This window comes from Heliconius melpomene, chromosome 11 (genome assembly GCF_056956725.1).
Source record: "Heliconius melpomene rosina isolate 202511_hmr_F chromosome 11, ASM5695672v1, whole genome shotgun sequence".
Lineage (NCBI taxonomy): Eukaryota > Metazoa > Arthropoda > Insecta > Lepidoptera > Nymphalidae > Heliconius > Heliconius melpomene.
This window is the reverse complement of record NC_140399.1, coordinates 9,613,573-9,631,388: the sequence shown is the minus strand read 5'-3', so window position 1 is coordinate 9,631,388 and position 17,816 is coordinate 9,613,573. Positions and strand designations below refer to the sequence as shown.

The window sequence follows — 17,816 nt, the reverse complement described above, 5'->3', positions numbered from 1 at the left end:
CACTCCACTCCTCACTTTTGACCAAACTCTGAAGGCATTGCGTGTTGAGTGGCGGAACTCAACACCGCACGTTGCCTCGTTATCAAGAATAAGGAAATGAAAATATTAAATACTAGCGGCCCGCCCGCGGCTTCGCCTGCGTGATCTACGTTATTATTAATTTCTGTCTCCATGAGTATCTACGTTCTATAAGAAGTGACGTCCATGCAAAATTTGAGATTCTTAGCACATGTAGTTTCTGAGATTTCGTGATGAGTGAGTGACCTTTCGATTTTATATATATAGATAGATTGTCTTTTAGTACTCGCCATATGCAATTTTGCAAGTCTACTTTATAGTAGTTTATAGTTGATTTAAAACTTTTATTCCCTCGAATGATATTCGAATCCCTAACCGTAGCATCAATTTATTCATCAAATATACCAAAATATTACATAAGAAAGTAATCTTCAGAAATTTTATTACTTTAGATACTTATAATGTGTATATCGTTATTGACATACGACTCTACTTTTGAAGTACAAGTCCCGGCCCACTTAGCCCGAAGGATAAAACGCCGCAAGGGGTATGTATGTTTGTATTGTACGTAGAGAATATACCCAGTTGTATAGATTTTAGTATCTAACTGTTAGCACGACGGTTCTTGGTTTGATTTCTAGCCAAGAAAATAAAATGATTAAGCGCGGCGTTAAGTTCCAAATGTATGTTTGACTGTGAAAACAATTCAACTGTAGGTAGATGTTGTTTCGTCTTCACCGAGCTGGTGGTAAATAAAATTGAAATGTTTGTTTGTGATTTGAACATTATTGTTTTTTTTGAATTCATAACATATAGTTCTTTACGCGAATCTAAAAAAAACGATTTTATAATTTTCATAGGCAGAACGATCCTAGTGCTAAGACAACCCGCAGATAAATATTTTAAATATATGCAAATGAATAGAAAATTAAACATTCAAGACACTGGAAAAGACAGTTATATCTTTATAGATTAGTTGAACCACAAATCACCAATAAACCTTTGTCCTTAACCCTTCTTCCGAGGTTGAACAGTCATGGTTTAAAATGGGTCAATGTTGGCTCCGCCCGCTCGATACGAGTGAAGGCTAGTTCAGGGACGATTTAAGGCCTTGGTAGGAAGAGCAATAAGTGTCTTATGAAATAAAATGAAATATTCAATGTTTTATTTCTTCTTCCTAATGTCGGGGCTGCCGCTGCTCGACGCGCAATGCCTCCAGAATTCGGCAGAAAATGGAGAGCGGAGTATCTTAACACTAGGCTTCCTCTGCCTACCCTGCTACATACGGGCTACTACATCAGCATTGAGCTGATAAAAAATGTATTTGTTTAAAAATTCAGTTTAGAAAAATCTTTTTATTCTTCCATTATTTCTGGAGGACATCAAAACAATGAGAAAGAAGCGTCCAACTGGACATGATGATAGTAGCTTCGATCCTGACGTCTAAATATTTTTAATACGAGATAATAAAAATATTTTCCTATGTTTTTTTTGTGACAAGATTTCTTTAACGCAACGTTAGATTTCTTTATAGGGATGTCAAACTCAAAAGTAATAGAATTAGAAATAGCTAGGAAGAAACATATCTGTACCAACAAAATCAAAGTGATGCAGAAGCATTACTATTGCGCTAGAGCGATTCTAAAAGGCGTGGGCTTTAATACCTTACACGTTCCATTTCACCGAGTCAGAATTCAAATCTCTTTTCTTATATATATTTTTAGTAATATTTACATGGTTTTTTTAAAATGTACTTCGAAGATGGTCCAAGGAGTTAGAGGAGCTTGGACATTGGAAGTTTTGATGCTCCTAATGCGTTTTTTAATGGAATTCTAAAATACCTGGGCTTGCAACGCCATAAGCACACGCACAGTAAATCAATAAAATGGAAAATAATTATCCATCTATAAATCTTCTTTCAAATGCCTACAACTGCCTCCATAATTTGGTGGAATGACGATCACTAAGGTCCCAGGTTCCCTTTACCTACCCTGCTATATGCCAAAAAACAATAATACCAACAAACCAAAGTAAACTAAAGTATATAAGTACATATTCGGAGTTCATTTAGATCGAAAACACTGGCGATTCGTTTTTAATTAGAAATCCCCTTATCTACGAGTAGGTTAGGCTTAATTAAAAGATTCACTTCCAATTTGGAGACAGTTTCCTTTGTCTTACACTTTACGAGAAACTCAAATATAATTCAAAGTAAATGAATGAATATAAGAAAATTTTCTAAGGTAAAGGTTACCATTAAGAAATGGCTTAGATACCTATATATTTATTAAAAAATCTAATTACACGATATCTTATAATATATTAGGTATGTATGTTTAGAATATCATACCTGGCCCTCTTTAAAGAACGAGTGAATACTACACTATCTAGGTAAGCATGCTCCACCCTCGTTCGCATCGTCACTTAGGTACCAGGTGAGATAGCGGACAAATGCTTGCCTATCTACAATAAAAAAAAACCTAGCACATTTTTTTTAGATAGACTAATTAAATTTTGAAACAACATAACTAAACCAGATGCAGGTAAACTTAGCCATATCCAGTTTCATACTGTATCAACAGGGTATCATACAACAGGAAAAAGGCAGAGGAAAGCTAGTGTTAACACACTCCGTTCCCCACTTTAGGCGGATTAACACCGGGCTTTACTTTGGTGCTAGAACGGCGAAATAAACATATTAATAAATAATAATATTAATAAATATAAATCCTCGAGCGGGGATCGAACTCACAACCATAGCGTCACAGTGACACCCTTATGCTCCTGCTCCACCACGACCTCAAGGCCACATCAAAATATATTATAAACAGGAGGCAATTTGAGAAAAAGACTACAAGGCTATATTGCCATTTCGACCAACTAACCTTTTGGTTTAATAGTCATATTAGCCACGAACTACCCGCTGAAGTACCATCATTATTAGGGTCGAAGTCAAATGGTAATGATAATAGGGTGTCCAACTATTAATTTGAGGGTAGTTACACTATCATATTTATCAACTTATTTAGTTAATATACCTGAACATGTGTGTTGATAGAGGGATCCTTTCTTTCTCTGGGGAGTGTTTATATTAAAGTAATTTTCGTTTTCCCGATTTAGTAAAATTTACTAATAATTAAATTACAACGATAAGAGAGCTTAGAGCGGAGCGAAATGGAGAAGGGAGTGTTAAACACTTACTTCTGTGCCACATCTATATATATAAAATCGAAAGGTCACTCACTCATCACGAAATCTCCGAAACTACATATTCTAGGAATCTGAAATTTTGCATAGGAGTTACTTATAGGACGTAGGTGCTCGCTAAGACGGGAATTTGTAATATTCAACTTCTAAGGGTTTGTTTTTGGGGTTGAAAGTTTGTATGAAACTTCGTTACTAATGACATTTGTCTTTGTCATTCGTTACTAAATGCTAGCAGTCTCAAATTTTGCATAGACGTCACTAGGACGTAGCCATGGAGACAGAAATTAATAATAACATAGTTCACGCGGGTGCAACCGCGAGCGGGCCGCTAGTATTATCTATATATATAAAATCGAAAGGTCACTCACTCATCACGAAATCTCAGATTCTACATGTGCTAGGAATCTCAAATTTTGCGTAGGTGTTACTTATAGGACGTAGGTGCTCGCTGAGACGGGAATTTGCAATATTCGACTTCTAAGGAGTTGTTTTTGGGGTTGAAAGATTGTATGAAACTTCGTTACTACAAATTCTAGGAGTATCAAATTTTGCATAGACGTCACTTATAGGACGTAGGTACTCATGGAAACAAAAATTAATAATCAGGTAGTTAACGCAGGCCGCTAGTATATAATAAAAGTCTTTAAAAAAATAATATGATCATAAAAAAAACTGTAAAAGGAAAGAACGCCAATTAAAATGTTAAAAGGGAAAAAAACGAATAAAGATCTAATAAAAACTCGTGCAGCATATGAAATCTCATTCATATCTCTTTGTAGGACCCTTATATTACGTTTGCTTGTTTTATTTAAGTAAGAGCTTTTAAGCTTTAGCCGAGCATACTGTGTTGCATTTTTTTTATTCAAAATAAACGAAATAACGTTTATACTATCTTCTTTAGACTATTGGTAGAAACATAGAGGCCATCGTGGCGCCCATAAGGGTGTGTCTGTAACGTGACAGTTGCGGGTTCGATCCCCACTCTAGCGAATGAATTATTTCTTATTATTATTATTTTTAATTTTGTCACTCTGGTAACAAGGCAAAAGCCCGGCGTTGAGCTGCCATTAAACATTCAAAACAATAATATATAAACATAAATATAATGTAATGGTAAATCCCCTTTGAGATTTACAAACCGGATACAAGAAACCTTTTTACCCCTTCCATCGCATATATCCTTTTGGTATCAGTTACAACTTACAGTTCAACAACAAAAAAATAATAATGTTTTATCAACATTGGAAACAGGTATTTCTTTTAGTTTTACGCTGTATCCCGCGTGTAGTATGGTAGACAGAGAGAACCTTGTGTTAAGAAACTCCGTTCTCCAGTCATTACCCAATTTTCAATACACTCTTCCGTGGTGTTACCCAACACGTCGAGTCTGTATAGACTGGGATCCGGTCGTTGAATCCTGCATATGCGAGTTTTCTTAATTAAACCTATATTAATGAATAATACATGATTAGTAGAACAGATTACACCTGGGTTGCCTGGAAGAATCCTGCCGCAATCACCTTTAATTACATTTTCTCCAAAAACGAGTTACGAAAAAATGTAATTAAAGGTGATTGCGGCAGGATTCTTCCAGGCAACCCAGGTGTAATCTGTTCTACTAATCATGTATTATTCATTAATATAGGTTTAATTAAGAAAACTCGTATATGCAGGATTCAACGGCCGGATCTCAGGGTAGTAGTAAGACACGGTACCACTACTACTTTTCATCTAAGTTTTTTTTTCTACATACATATACCTACATATGCCAATTTTAATAATATCAGCATCACACTGTATCCCGTTATCCAGCGGATGCTAAGTGATAACTTAGCAGGGTAGGCAGAAGGAACTTAGTGTTAAAACACTCCGTTCCCTATTTTCCACCAAATTTTTCGAGGCATTGCCTGTTGAGTGGCGGAACTCAACGCCGGACTTTTTGCCTTGGTGCCAGACCGAAGAAATGAAAATATTAATAAATAATAATTCATTTTCTCGTATGGCGATCGAACCCAAAACCGTCGCGTTCAGTCACACCTTTCGCTACGACGGCCTCGCTATCGATAATATTTATATAACCTATACAAACTATAACAAACTTAAATCAATTCGAAAAGTATCATCACTTTGTTTTCCACGTTCCACACGTGTAGGCAACAAAACCAACATAACAACGTATAACATAATTTTAACATACCAAGAACTTGAACTAGAAACTTCAATATTCTCTGAATGTTCTCGAAGTTATTGCCTACCAATATCCTAATGATACAAAGATACAAGCGTGTGACTATAAACGCGACATATTTTGGGTTCGATTCCCAGCGGAGGAAATTTTCATTTCATTTAATGTTTTCATTTCTGCGCCCTTGTGTCGAGGGCGAATAAGAATTCGGCAGAAAACAGAGTATGGAAGTTTCCTAATGGAAACGGAATGTCTTAACACTATGTTTCAAGGTTCCTGCTGCCTACACTGCTATTTGCAGGATAGGATAGGATAATATAATACACAAACAATATCTTACACACAAAATTTAAAAAAGAAAACAAATTATAATAAGCAAAATTAACCTCTACAAAGAATAAGTTGAAACAAGGTCCAAAATACCGATACACCTTACCAAACAAATAATTATGCTAAAATATAACAAGCATGACATTCGTTAGCCTTGGTCCCTCCCTAAGTGGTGGCTCAACGATCAACCGTTGAGAGGCTTTCAGGAAACTTGCAACAATAACGAGAGGTAACGAAAGGAACCCTCGAGATCTCCCTTGACCTTCAATATTCAGATACATTTTATATTTACTTATAATCCTGGTTTTTGTTTTTGCGTATATAGTACAGTGTCGTAGCGGAACCGCGTTTAACTCCAAACGCGACTGTTGTAGATTCGATTTCCACTCGAGGGGGTGTAATTTTTAACTTCTTGTTTTGTTGATAACAAGATAAAGCACGGCGTTGAATTCAACACGAGAAAAGGACATGGAGAATGGAGTGTCTTAACACTAGTGCCAGTAGAGCACAAAACCACTTCGCCTATATCACGTTCTGTGCGAGAACAAATGAAGGAGTTTGTACGGTAAAAAATTACATAATAAAAGACTGCATGTTTAAAAGAGATCCGGTTAAAAAAATACAAAGGGCTATTTATTAGTAAATGGATTAGATGAAAATAGCAGTTCAATATTTTTGCTGTATTTTGAGAAGTTCGTTAATAATAAACTCAAAACGTTCATGTACTGCTGAACATTAAAAAAAATGTGCCAATTTGAAATCGACTATAGTATATAATGAATAGAATAGTACCACCATGTTATATTAAGCATTAGTACAGTGTGACAAATAAACTTTAATAATGGTTTACTACTTTTGATTTTTCAGGTATAGTATAACATACAAAAATTCTAAACGATTTGGTCACGTCAATAAATTGACATTTGCCATATTATCAAATGTCAATTGTCACAGGTAAATGTCATTTGTAATTGACAAGTGACAACACGTGCGCTCCATATTTACAAATGTAATTATTTATTATTGATAGTTTATTGTATTTAGCTAGTGGCCACGTATATGTTAAATAAATGAATTAAATTATACCGTCATGGATTTTATAATAGATACGGTCGGAAATGAAGAACTCAATGAAAGAGTTGAATTATTAGACCCAGAAGACAAACTTTTTGTAGGTTAGTATTTTTACAAATTTGTAACTTGTTTATCATAATTTAACACCTGTAAATAACTATATTGTTTTTTTTAGATAAGGAACATAAAAATGAACAAATTATTGAATTGTTCGAAAAGAAAAGGCAAGAGCTGGATGAACAAGAATTAGCTGAAGAGGAAGTCCAAAAAAAATTAAAAGGCTTGAAAATTGATACTGTTTTCGATGATTTCTTTGAAGATATGGGGTGGAATAATTGCATTATCAAAAAAGAAAAGAAAACACGTTTATTCCACTTTGACCAGTTAGATGTAGAAACTGGTAAGCTTAAGTCTAATCTTGGAGGGGTGGATGTGGAGAAAGAAATGAAAAATTCCGTTCTCAAACCTGGTATAGAAAAGGAACATCGACTACCGAAATATGAAGTTAGTGAGAAAAAATTGAGAGCTATGCGCAAGGTTAGCTATTAAGATTATTTAAAAAAAATACTTTATTACAATTACTATTATTTACAATTTTAGACATTGTGTATTTAATGTCAACTACTTAATGCTATGTTTTATTTTGTTAGAGCCAAAAAATTAAAAAATATTTAATTTCACATAAAAAATATTAAATTAAATGCAAGTAGGGATAAAAAACCTAATTATGTCAGATACAATGGCCTCCACTATAATATTCTTTTTAATTTATCAAATATATAACATAAATATAATATAAATTTTCATGTTATAGAAAGAAAGAAAGAAGACTAAAGGGCCAGGATGGTTTAATATGAAGGCACCAGAAATCACTCCAGAACTAAGTCATGACTTGCAAGTCCTGAAAATGAGATCAGCTTTGAATCCAAAACACTTTTATAAGAAGAATGATATGGAGGTTCTACCAAAATATTTCCAGGTATGTATGAGTATCTTGAGTATTTTTTCTCATTTAAAATAATAAAAAGGGGTCATACATAAGTTACATTAGTACTAATTAGTTAAACCATATAAAACATCATAATATTTTATACTTATTAAATTAAAACAGCAATTTGGATATTACGTAATATATTTAAATGAAGTCATAAAATTTTAAAAATCCCCACCACTTGTCACATTTAGTATACTACCTCCAAAGAGAATCCATTGCTCTACCTGTCCTTTTAGGACATTGCCTCTTGAGTGGCAGAATTCAATGCCTCTTCACCACCACAACCTCAATATACACAAGAATTCTTTAATTTTTAAAATATATTTTAAACAGTTCTATTTTAAAATATTCCAGGTTGGTCGTATTATGGATTCTCCTTTAGACCATGTAAATGAGAGAATAACTAAAAAAGAAAGGAAAAGAACTATGGTAGATGAACTGCTAGCAGATGCAGAATTTCAAAGATATAACAAAAGAAAATATAAGGAGATTATAGATGAAAAGAGGAAAACACAATATAGAACCTTCATGAAGGACAAGAGACAAAAAAATAAAGCAGCTTTGAAAAAGAATAAACTAAAAGCTAAGCAATCTAAATAAATAATGTTAATTAATTAGATTTTGTTGTTATTATTTAATTATGATCTGCAATTACATTATGTTTTTAGACTTCTGTTAATTTTTATATTATGATAAAAATATATTGTTAATAATAACTTCAGCTTAAGAAGTTTTTAAATATAGTTTGTTATGTTCAGAAGGAGGATTACAATGTGAATTAAAGCCTTTATACCCATTTTATATACATTTTAAGGTGGAACAATTGTAAATGACAACTTCCATATAAAATTTAGTGAATAGAGTTAATGAAACATTTGAAAACAAAACAATAGTCTTTATTAATGTAAAACACGACTTTTAAGGCACTTTATTCCAATATAAATACAAATTTATAAAACTATCACAGAAGTAAGTAAAATATTAAGTATTTAAAATCCTCCAGTGACGTCAATGGATGCACCCGTTATGAAGGAACTCTTGTCGGAACTTAAGAATGTTATTACTTCAGCTACCTCTGTGAAAAAAATAATGATAGTACTTAATAATTCTACAATCAAATTATTTTTAACTACATTTTAAAAATTGAATAATGATATTTTAATTAAACACTACAGATGATCGATATATTTTTTTCAAGTAAAAAATGTTATCAATGCTCAAATTTTGCGAAAAAAGACAGAAGGAAGTGGAGAATGGAGTATCATAATTCTAAATTTTCTTCATACAACCAAAATTAAAAAGCATAAAAATACCAGCAGGATCACCAAGCCTTCCCAAAGGTACTAATTTCAGCAATTGTTCCTTCACTTTATCTGGTACCGTCTTGACTATAGGCGTATTTATGAATCCAGGTAGAATTGCATTTACTCTGCCAAAATTAAAAATATATTTTATTAACGTTTTAGAAAACAAAAATTTTAGCATATAACGTGATTTGAACCCGTGTCTTGGGAGCCAAAGCGCTTTGGTTATTAAGCCATACATTCTAAAATTAAAAAAAAAACTAGAATGAACCATTCATTTTTTGTGTAGTTTAATTATCTAAATAATATTATTCAATTAATAATTATAAAATTTTTAAAAAAAGTGAGGCCGTGGCGCAAGGGCACAAGCCTGCGATTGTAAACACGAAGGTTTGGGGGTTTATGCCCATTCAATAAATGAAATATGTAATATTGTCTCACTCTGGAAACGAGGCAAAGCAAGGCATTGAATTCCATCAATACACCATGCCTTGAGAATTCAGCAGAAAGTTGAGAATGGAATGTCTTAACACTATGTCTCGTCTGCCTACTTTCTATTTCCGGGATACAGTGAGAAGCTAGCTAAAGAAAATCACTTTTATAATTAACATTAATTATGATTTGGTGTATCGAAATAGCACGACATAGTGACTATTGAAATTGCTATGCATATCTAAATGAATGCAATGAATATTAAAACAGTTGTTAAATATTTTCGGAGTAAAATTAACTGTGAGGCAGTCATGGCGCAGCACCACAGATCTAACTAGTTTTGGGTTAGATTCTTTCTCAAAAGAATTAATGAATTAAATTTTCTTACTCTTGTAACAAGACAAAATTGGACTGAGACCATTACATTAGGGCCATTAGGAAAAGATATTTTTTAAAAAAAATTTAAGCTATTATATTTCAGATTCTTAGGACAAGTAAACTTGAAAAATTAGAATGTGAAGAGTGTTGTATCACTAAGTTATCTCTGTCTACTTAAAAAAATATAACAGTTGCGTATATTAAAATATTTTAATTAAATATCACTCTTCTTTACTCTGTCATGTTATGTTTATGGATTCAATACCCACTCGAGAAGAATGTTCATATTTTAAAAAATATTTTTATTTTCTTATGTTGATAAGACGCACCCTACTAAAAGTTAAAAGAAAATACATATAAAACAATGCAACATTTTTTTTACCTTATATTAAACTTTCCTAGTTCTTTGGCGGCCGTTTGTGTCATTGCAACTACGCCAGCTTTACTCGCCGAATAATTACCTTGACCTATAAAAATATAAAAAATATAATAAACTTTAATTCTAAAAAAGGAATAAGATAATTATAAAAGTTACGAATGTATAATTCTTTTAATATCTTTCCAAAAAAAATTTTACATTACCTATATTTCCATATTTTCCTACTATGCTTGATATATTTATAATCGATCCGGGTATTGACGCTTCAGTCATTGCCTTTGCAAATGTTTGCATGATCAGGAAAGTTCCCTAAAATGTAAATAATAATATTATCAGTATAAAATTGTACATAATTTTAGTATATGACAAAAAATATTATATTTTATACAGATATTCTACAAAGCTGAATTAAAACCTACAACTATAAAGTTTTATCAGATGAATGTTAACAAACCACAATTTTAATGAAAAAAAGTTTTATTATAAATAACATGTATGCCCATAAAGAGTATGTCCTATTTATAAAAAAAATATACTTGACATTAGTAAAAAATATAGTTACACTACTACTATTACTACTACTACTACTATTAGTTACATAGCATTTTTTTTGTTTTTGTGTGCGGCAGCGGTAAAGTGTTTGACTGTAAAGGTGATGAATGAGGATTCAATTGCCACTTGGGGAAAAATATTATTTGGCATACAAGACAAGCTCAGAATTGATTCCAGGAGTTCTGCCATTCAACATGCAAATAATGAAAAGTGGAATCAATTTATGGAGTTAAAAAATGTAAGCTTAATTAAAAAAGTAATCTTACCTTTAAATTGACATTAAGTACACTGTCATAGTCATCTTCAGACATTTTAAGTAACCAATTGTCTCTAGTTATTCCAGCTGAATTGACTATTATTTTTGGTGGATTTCTATATTGTGCTATTACAGCATTAAACAGGTTTTGTACTGATTTTGGATCAGCCACATCTAGTTCCATAGCACTGTGGTCACCAGCATCTATAATGTAATTAAGAAAAAAATATATAAAAAAACATATGCATTTATACTATTGCAATATAAAGGAATAACATCTGATTGCAAATGCAAAGGTAGTAGGTGGAAATGAATTAATTTGATTTCCTTATTTTGGTTAGACAAACTATATTGTACTTAGTATATCTTTTTTCTGAGCTACATATTTTATCATTAAGAAAAATTAATGTATAGAATGGATCTCTGCTATCTCCCCAAATTCAGGACTCTGTGAGTACACACAGTTCCGTGGAAAGTAATTCAATCCATTGAGTGTATTGAACCAATAACTGTGATAAAATACAGATATAATAAAATTGTAACTGATCTGATATATGAGTAAAAATATTATTTAGGGCAATGTAATGTAATAACAGAGTTCAAAACTTTTTTTTATTTTTTGTCTCTTTGTCACTACACATATAATAAAAATATAGATAGCATTCTAAGCTGCATAGATTTTAAGCAAACATGAATAAAAAAAAATATTTTTTATCATATTAATTTTTATTTGAAAATTAATACATAAATATAACATGATTTTTATAGCTACACAAAAATAATTATTACCATTTAGTCCAGATGCTAATGCAGTATGTTTTTTTATAGTTTCCAATGCTGCATCATAGTTTTTATCAGCAGCTATAACTGTAGCTCCTTCTCTAGACAATACTTGACAAGCAGCTCGGCCAATACCAGAACCAGCACCTACACATATTTATTATTTATAAAAAAATAACACAACTTTAAAAATATTTTATATAACTAAAATATTATTAAGAGGTTGTTGTAGTGCAATAGCACAAATGTATCTGTAAATGCTATGATTATTTTGATTCCCATTCGAGGGTATGAAGTATTTTCATTTCCTTGGTCTGACAACGAGGTGAAGCACAGCGTTTAGTTACAACTTACAAGTTATGCATTGGCCATTGGGCAGAGAACGAGGTATGGAAGTGTATTAATGGGAAACGAGGTTCCCTCTGTCTGCCTTTGCTACGTGCGAGATAAAGCTTGAAGCTATATAGAATATGTTAATGAAAGACCGTTGTAGCAGTGGCGTAGCGTCTTACTCTATACGCGACGGTCGGGGATTTGATTCTTAACCGGGGAAATGAATTATTTTCACTTTTACTTAATATATGAGGGATATAGTTAATATAGTACTATTTAATTAAATGGGTCTTTAAATAAATGTAATATTCTTTAAAAAATCTAATTGCTGAACTTAATAAGTTTGACCCACTTAGCATAATGTTGTTTGTTTACCTGTAACAAGTGCAAGTCTTCCAGATACAATGCCAGTTACCATTTTTAATTGTAACTTAAATCAGATATCCTCTTTAAAATAACTTTTTATTTACACCTTATAACTTTTTTATCACTTCCTATAATACAGAATCGCTCTTTGAACCCCACAATTTTTACTGTTATGATGTAAACATCTTAATAAGTGATTAAATTAAAAATTATTTAATATAATTCGTATGAACAAGTACTGAAGGTAACATTTTCATTGATTTCCGTAGAGTTCCATTCATTTAATCATTTTTTACCTTTGCTTTGCTATCTATGTACTTATTTATAAATTCATAGATAATAAATATTACACATATGAAATCTGACAAATGTCAATCTTTATTTTATTGTAATTTGTTATTATTAAACTAAAATTATTATGTTCAACTCCTATATTTGCTTGAAACACCATAATTTAAGTAGAGAACTGATTTTAGTAAATTTTTGCTACAAGCAACCAGATTGACAAAAAATAGCCTAGTAATGAAACATTTCATTCTTGATTCGGTAAATAATATATAAGAAAATGCATTTCTATTACAATTTAAATTTTATTTCTAATATTTTTTTATTATCCAACTAGATTTTTTTAGTTTCAGACTATGTCTCTTATATAGCAAATATATTTAACACTCAGTCTCACATGTCTCCGCCTAATTTTCGAGATTGAATGAAAAATGCATTTTGAGTGGTCAATGCAAAAATACATTTTAATCTTTAGTATTATTAATATTTTTATATAAAAAACTAATGTTAACATTGGCGCGGTAATGGGTTCAAAGTTCTAATAGTGCCCCAAACAAAATAAAATTAATTACACCGATCGATCGCACGATCTCAGATTTAACGACTGTTTTCAAATTAGTGGGTAAAGAATGTGAAAGAATTAGTGGGAAAAAGTAAACAAAGTTGAAAATATAACAAAACATTTATTATCAGTCTTGTTAATATAAATTTGTTTTTAATTTTTATATACTCTGTCACATTTCCATGTACATATATAAAAACTTCAATATATATTTTTTAAGAAATATATAACCAAAACCAGAAATGTGAATAATTTTCATTATTGTTAGCTTTTTGTCTTAATCCAGTCCATTTTTTAATTATATTTTCTGTTTCCTTTAAAAGAAAATATTATAGATCTGCTTAATTTCTAACACACAAACTAAACTCTTGTACTAAATAGAAAGATGTTTTTTATATATCACACCAAAGATACATTGTATTACTTACTATATCATAAATTACTCTTATTGAGTTATAATATCTATCACATTTTTAGAGAATTTTCAATGTAACATATTAAAGTATGCTTAATTGTTAATACTAAGGAAATTAAATTAACAAGATAATACTTAATTTACATTTTTTTCTAGTGACAAAAATAAATTAAACAGGTGTTTTTTCAAGTCTTAATCTTTATACAATTGGTTTAAACCGAATCCATAAATTTTCAAACTCAGTCTTGTATTGTTCAACTATTTCTCTTTGCGATGTAACCACCACATCCTCCCAGTTACCACTGAGGCCTTGATTAGTCCAATTTAAAGATCCACAAATAAGAAATGGTGTACATTTCACAGTTTCATCATTTAATGCTAAAGTATCAACTAAACAAAATTTATGGTGCATTATATTAGTAGATTTCATCCAGCGTACTTCTATACCATGCTTCTCCAAACGCTTTAAAGCTGATCCATTTGAAAATGCCATGTCAGCATCAATAATTACACGAACTTTTACACCTTTAAAATTTAATTTAACAATAACATTTTGCAGATCTATACTAGTTATTATATACATACAAATATCCATCGTATAGCGTGGAGAATTTAAATAGTGTAACAAACGGTCACTACTTCTTGAAATCATGTATCGTGAGTATTTACTTTTGATCAGCTCCTTTGCTCCATAAGAAAACATAATAGCCTCATTTATTTCATTATTTTGTCCTTTTTTTCTTTTATAATATATTTCGTATATAAAATAGGATACAGAAGCCAAATAAAATGACGCCAGCACAAATTTACTAATGTTTAAGAACATAATTGTAGCGTTAGACCTTTTGTTCCTATATTATGTTTTTGTCGTATTATAGAATGTTGTGAATAGAGTTTTAAAAGAAGTATTGCTTTTAAAATAAATTAAATATGCAAAACTTGTAATAAAATCCGACTATAGTATAATGTTTAGCAAATTAAAAATTAACTGAATACACTTTTAATGTTTACGGACTTTTAGAGCTAACACCGAGCACTTTAAAGTTTGACATCTGAGTTCTGACGTTTAGCAGTTCTAGCTTTTAATGTAAGTCGATTACAATTCGATTTGGTCTATTAGTATAAAGTAAATCGATCAAAACTCGATTTATTTTGGAGCTAAATGGAAATAAAAATAGATGGGGATCCGAGTAATCAATAGTTATTCGAGTTTATCGTGTTATAGGATATTTTTAATATTATTATTTGTTTTTTCCTATTCAAATTACCCTTGTCCTTTAATTATTATAATTATATGACGTTTTTTTTGGTATGAAAAAATATTTATTATTTACATTTGTAGTATTAAATAAATGAAATGTTTTACCATCTAGAAAATAATTTACAAAAGAGGAAAATAGAAATGAAACAAATTTACCTTAAAATATACATTTATTTCTAATTATTTGGCACAATATGACAGCAATAAATTATTTTCATTTATCATTATAATGTTATCCTAAATTATACTAAAATCATGTGGCCTCAATCTTAAGTTCAAATTATATGAACTGTGATGAGCAGGTTGCAGCGTGCTGCCGTAACTTCCTATTAAAGCACAAGAACCATAGCTATTTTCGGAAGTACTAGCGTAGTTAGACATATTTTGCCCCATCAGAGAATTGGAATTCGGTACATATTGCCTATTACCAACATTCTGCATCATGAGCGTATAATCGTTTTGATATAGTCCCGAATTAGCAATAGGCAAACCGAGATTAAAATTTAAATTATTTGTTTGAAAGTGGTGTATCCAAGGCTCTTTTGAGTTACGATTGAAATCTTGCCGGGGGTCCCCTTGGGGAAGTCCTATTGGAACTGGTATCGGTTCCGGGGAACTCTGACTAGTTGACGTCCTATGAGATGATAAAGCGGACCTTTCGTTTCGCCTGAACTTCGCCCGCCTATTTTGAAACCATACCTGTAATATAAAAATATGACGTTGTTAAAGTATGCATATGAAATAAGTACCTACTTATTGTATATTTCTTAGACAGAATTGTAGTCCATTGGGGTAGTTGCAATTAAATGTGACGGCGATTGAAATTTTATTCATAGAAAGATATTAACTTATTTTGTTAGAATGGGTGTCACTGTAGACTATGTACTTTATGATAACCGCGCAGGCTAAAATTTTTTATTAGGTGCCTTTTTAAAATAGTTATGTCTATATTACCATTATGAAATATATATTTAAATCTATATTTCCATTTCTTCGCTCTGGTTTAGAACAAAGCATGGCGTTGATCCCGCTACTCAACACGCAAAGCCTCCAGTCCAATTTGTCGGAAAATGGGGAAGGAAACGGAGTGTCTTAACACTATACGGGATACAGCGTGAAGAATTAACTAGTAATTTTATATATGCAGTTAAATTAAAAGGTGCATATATCTCTAAATTTGTTAATTCCTTAAATGATCGTGATTTCTATTATACTGTTAAAGAAATTAATGTATAGATACTTAGTTCTTAATTTTATATATTTATATGGATATTTTCGATACGATCAAATCGGTACTCATAGATCAAGTCCAGGACAGAGAAATTTTATAGTATTATTAACATTATATTTTGTTAATTCATATTTTTACCTGCACTCTTGCTTCGGTTAAGCTGACACGCGATGCCAGGTCTTCTCTCACAAAGGCATCGGGGTAGTGCGTTTTTTCGAAAACTTTTTCCAATGCAGCCAACTGTTGGCTTGTAAACGTGGTCCTATTCCTTCTAGGCTTCTTTCTTTCGTCCATTTTTCCTTCTTTGTCCTCATCTACGTCCTTACGTACTTCCTTTTCTTTGCCTTGTGTTTCATCAAATTTTCGCCTCATATCCTCATATGCTAAATAATCAGCTGGTTTTATATATTGTCGCTGAAAATCCTTTGAATACCAAGGCAGGTCACCTTGGTAATTATTCTCATATACGCCGTTCATTTGTCGTCCAGCAGTCAAGTGATGTAAGCGTAAGAGACTATCTTCGTGGCATTTGATCATTTGGAACAGGTTGTGATTATTCTCAGGATAGTTTGAATGGTTGTAACTTATTTGATCCTGAGATTTCGTGTCGTAGTTCTTTGCTATAATATCGTGTTTTCCGTTGTTCTGGCTGACTGCAACAAATTTGTAAAAACAATTGAAATAGATATTTTGCCTAATATTTCGTTTGGAATGTAAAGTTTAGATTAAGATATACAAGTATATCTATAAGCTACCTTTTACCTGAAATCCAATAACAAGAAAGATATATAAATATTAAGATATAGTAGAACATTAGAGGGCTCTGTGCGGCTACGCCCTCTACGACTAATAAGACTACGCCTATAATAGATAAAAATAATAAATTCCAAAAACTGCATGATCATCCACTATAACGCTACGTACAATAGTTTATGGCAACGGATAAAAGTTAATTTAGCAATTTCAAAATGATATTGTATATTGTTATTTATTAAATAAATATACATTATGAGATATTATACATATATATTAATTAATCCTTAGTAATGATGCTCTGTAAGATGTAGCACTGTTTTAAGTTATATACGCTTCGCTGAATTCTTTGAAAGAGCTTTAGTTCTAAAATATCGGTTTTCACTTAGGTAATTCCTTCATCTAAACATCGTCTAATTGTTAGAAACTTCTTAATCATAGCATAGTATCCCCGCAGCAGAGGTTCCTCTGTTAAAACACTTAACAAAAGGGATTCCTCTGCCTGCCGTTCCCCACTTTCCGTCGTATTGAGAGGCGGGACTGAACGCCGCGTTTCGCCGTGTTACCAGAGCAAATAAATAATAATATTAATAAATAATTGTTTATTCCCCCGTAAAGGAAAATTCACAATCGTCACGTTTGTAGTCACACGTTTGTGGCCACGTCAGCCTCTTTTAAATTAATGAAAAATATACAAGTGATTGTACTATGTAATGAGAGG

The 17,816-nt window shown here is 31.6% G+C and overlaps 4 protein-coding genes across 4 annotated transcripts; 1 reads left to right on the top strand and 3 right to left on the bottom strand.

The window, feature by feature from the left end:
* Positions 1-6,696: 6,696 nt before the first annotated feature.
* Positions 6,697-8,427, top strand: LOC146534810 (uncharacterized). Its single transcript, XM_085193058.1, has 4 exons — positions 6,697-6,915; positions 6,990-7,351; positions 7,629-7,793; positions 8,163-8,427. Exons 1-4 carry the CDS (start codon positions 6,831-6,833, stop codon positions 8,406-8,408), a joined length of 858 nt encoding a protein of 285 aa, XP_085049184.1. The 5' UTR covers positions 6,697-6,830; the 3' UTR covers positions 8,409-8,427.
* Positions 8,428-8,688: 261 nt separating this feature from the next.
* On the bottom strand, positions 8,689-12,927 carry LOC146534809 (estradiol 17-beta-dehydrogenase 8). The gene is made up of 7 exons (XM_085193059.1): positions 12,598-12,927; positions 11,899-12,036; positions 11,120-11,313; positions 10,505-10,610; positions 10,305-10,389; positions 9,122-9,237; positions 8,689-8,883 (listed from the first exon to the last, which is right to left on the bottom strand). Exons 1-7 carry the CDS (start codon positions 12,638-12,640, stop codon positions 8,798-8,800), a joined length of 768 nt encoding a protein of 255 aa, XP_085049185.1. The 5' UTR covers positions 12,641-12,927; the 3' UTR covers positions 8,689-8,797.
* Positions 12,928-13,536: 609 nt separating this feature from the next.
* LOC146534808 (uncharacterized) lies at positions 13,537-14,917 on the bottom strand. Its single transcript, XM_085193244.1, has one exon. The coding sequence runs from the start codon at positions 14,674-14,676 to the stop codon at positions 14,050-14,052; it is 627 nt and encodes a 208-aa protein (XP_085049370.1). The 5' UTR covers positions 14,677-14,917; the 3' UTR covers positions 13,537-14,049.
* Positions 14,918-15,269: 352 nt separating this feature from the next.
* Positions 15,270-17,013, bottom strand: LOC146534807 (uncharacterized). Its single transcript, XM_085193103.1, has 2 exons — positions 16,481-17,013; positions 15,270-15,810 (listed from the first exon to the last, which is right to left on the bottom strand). The coding sequence occupies exons 1-2, from the start codon at positions 16,877-16,879 to the stop codon at positions 15,349-15,351; spliced, it is 861 nt and encodes a 286-aa protein (XP_085049229.1). The 5' UTR covers positions 16,880-17,013; the 3' UTR covers positions 15,270-15,348.
* Positions 17,014-17,816: the final 803 nt, after the last annotated feature.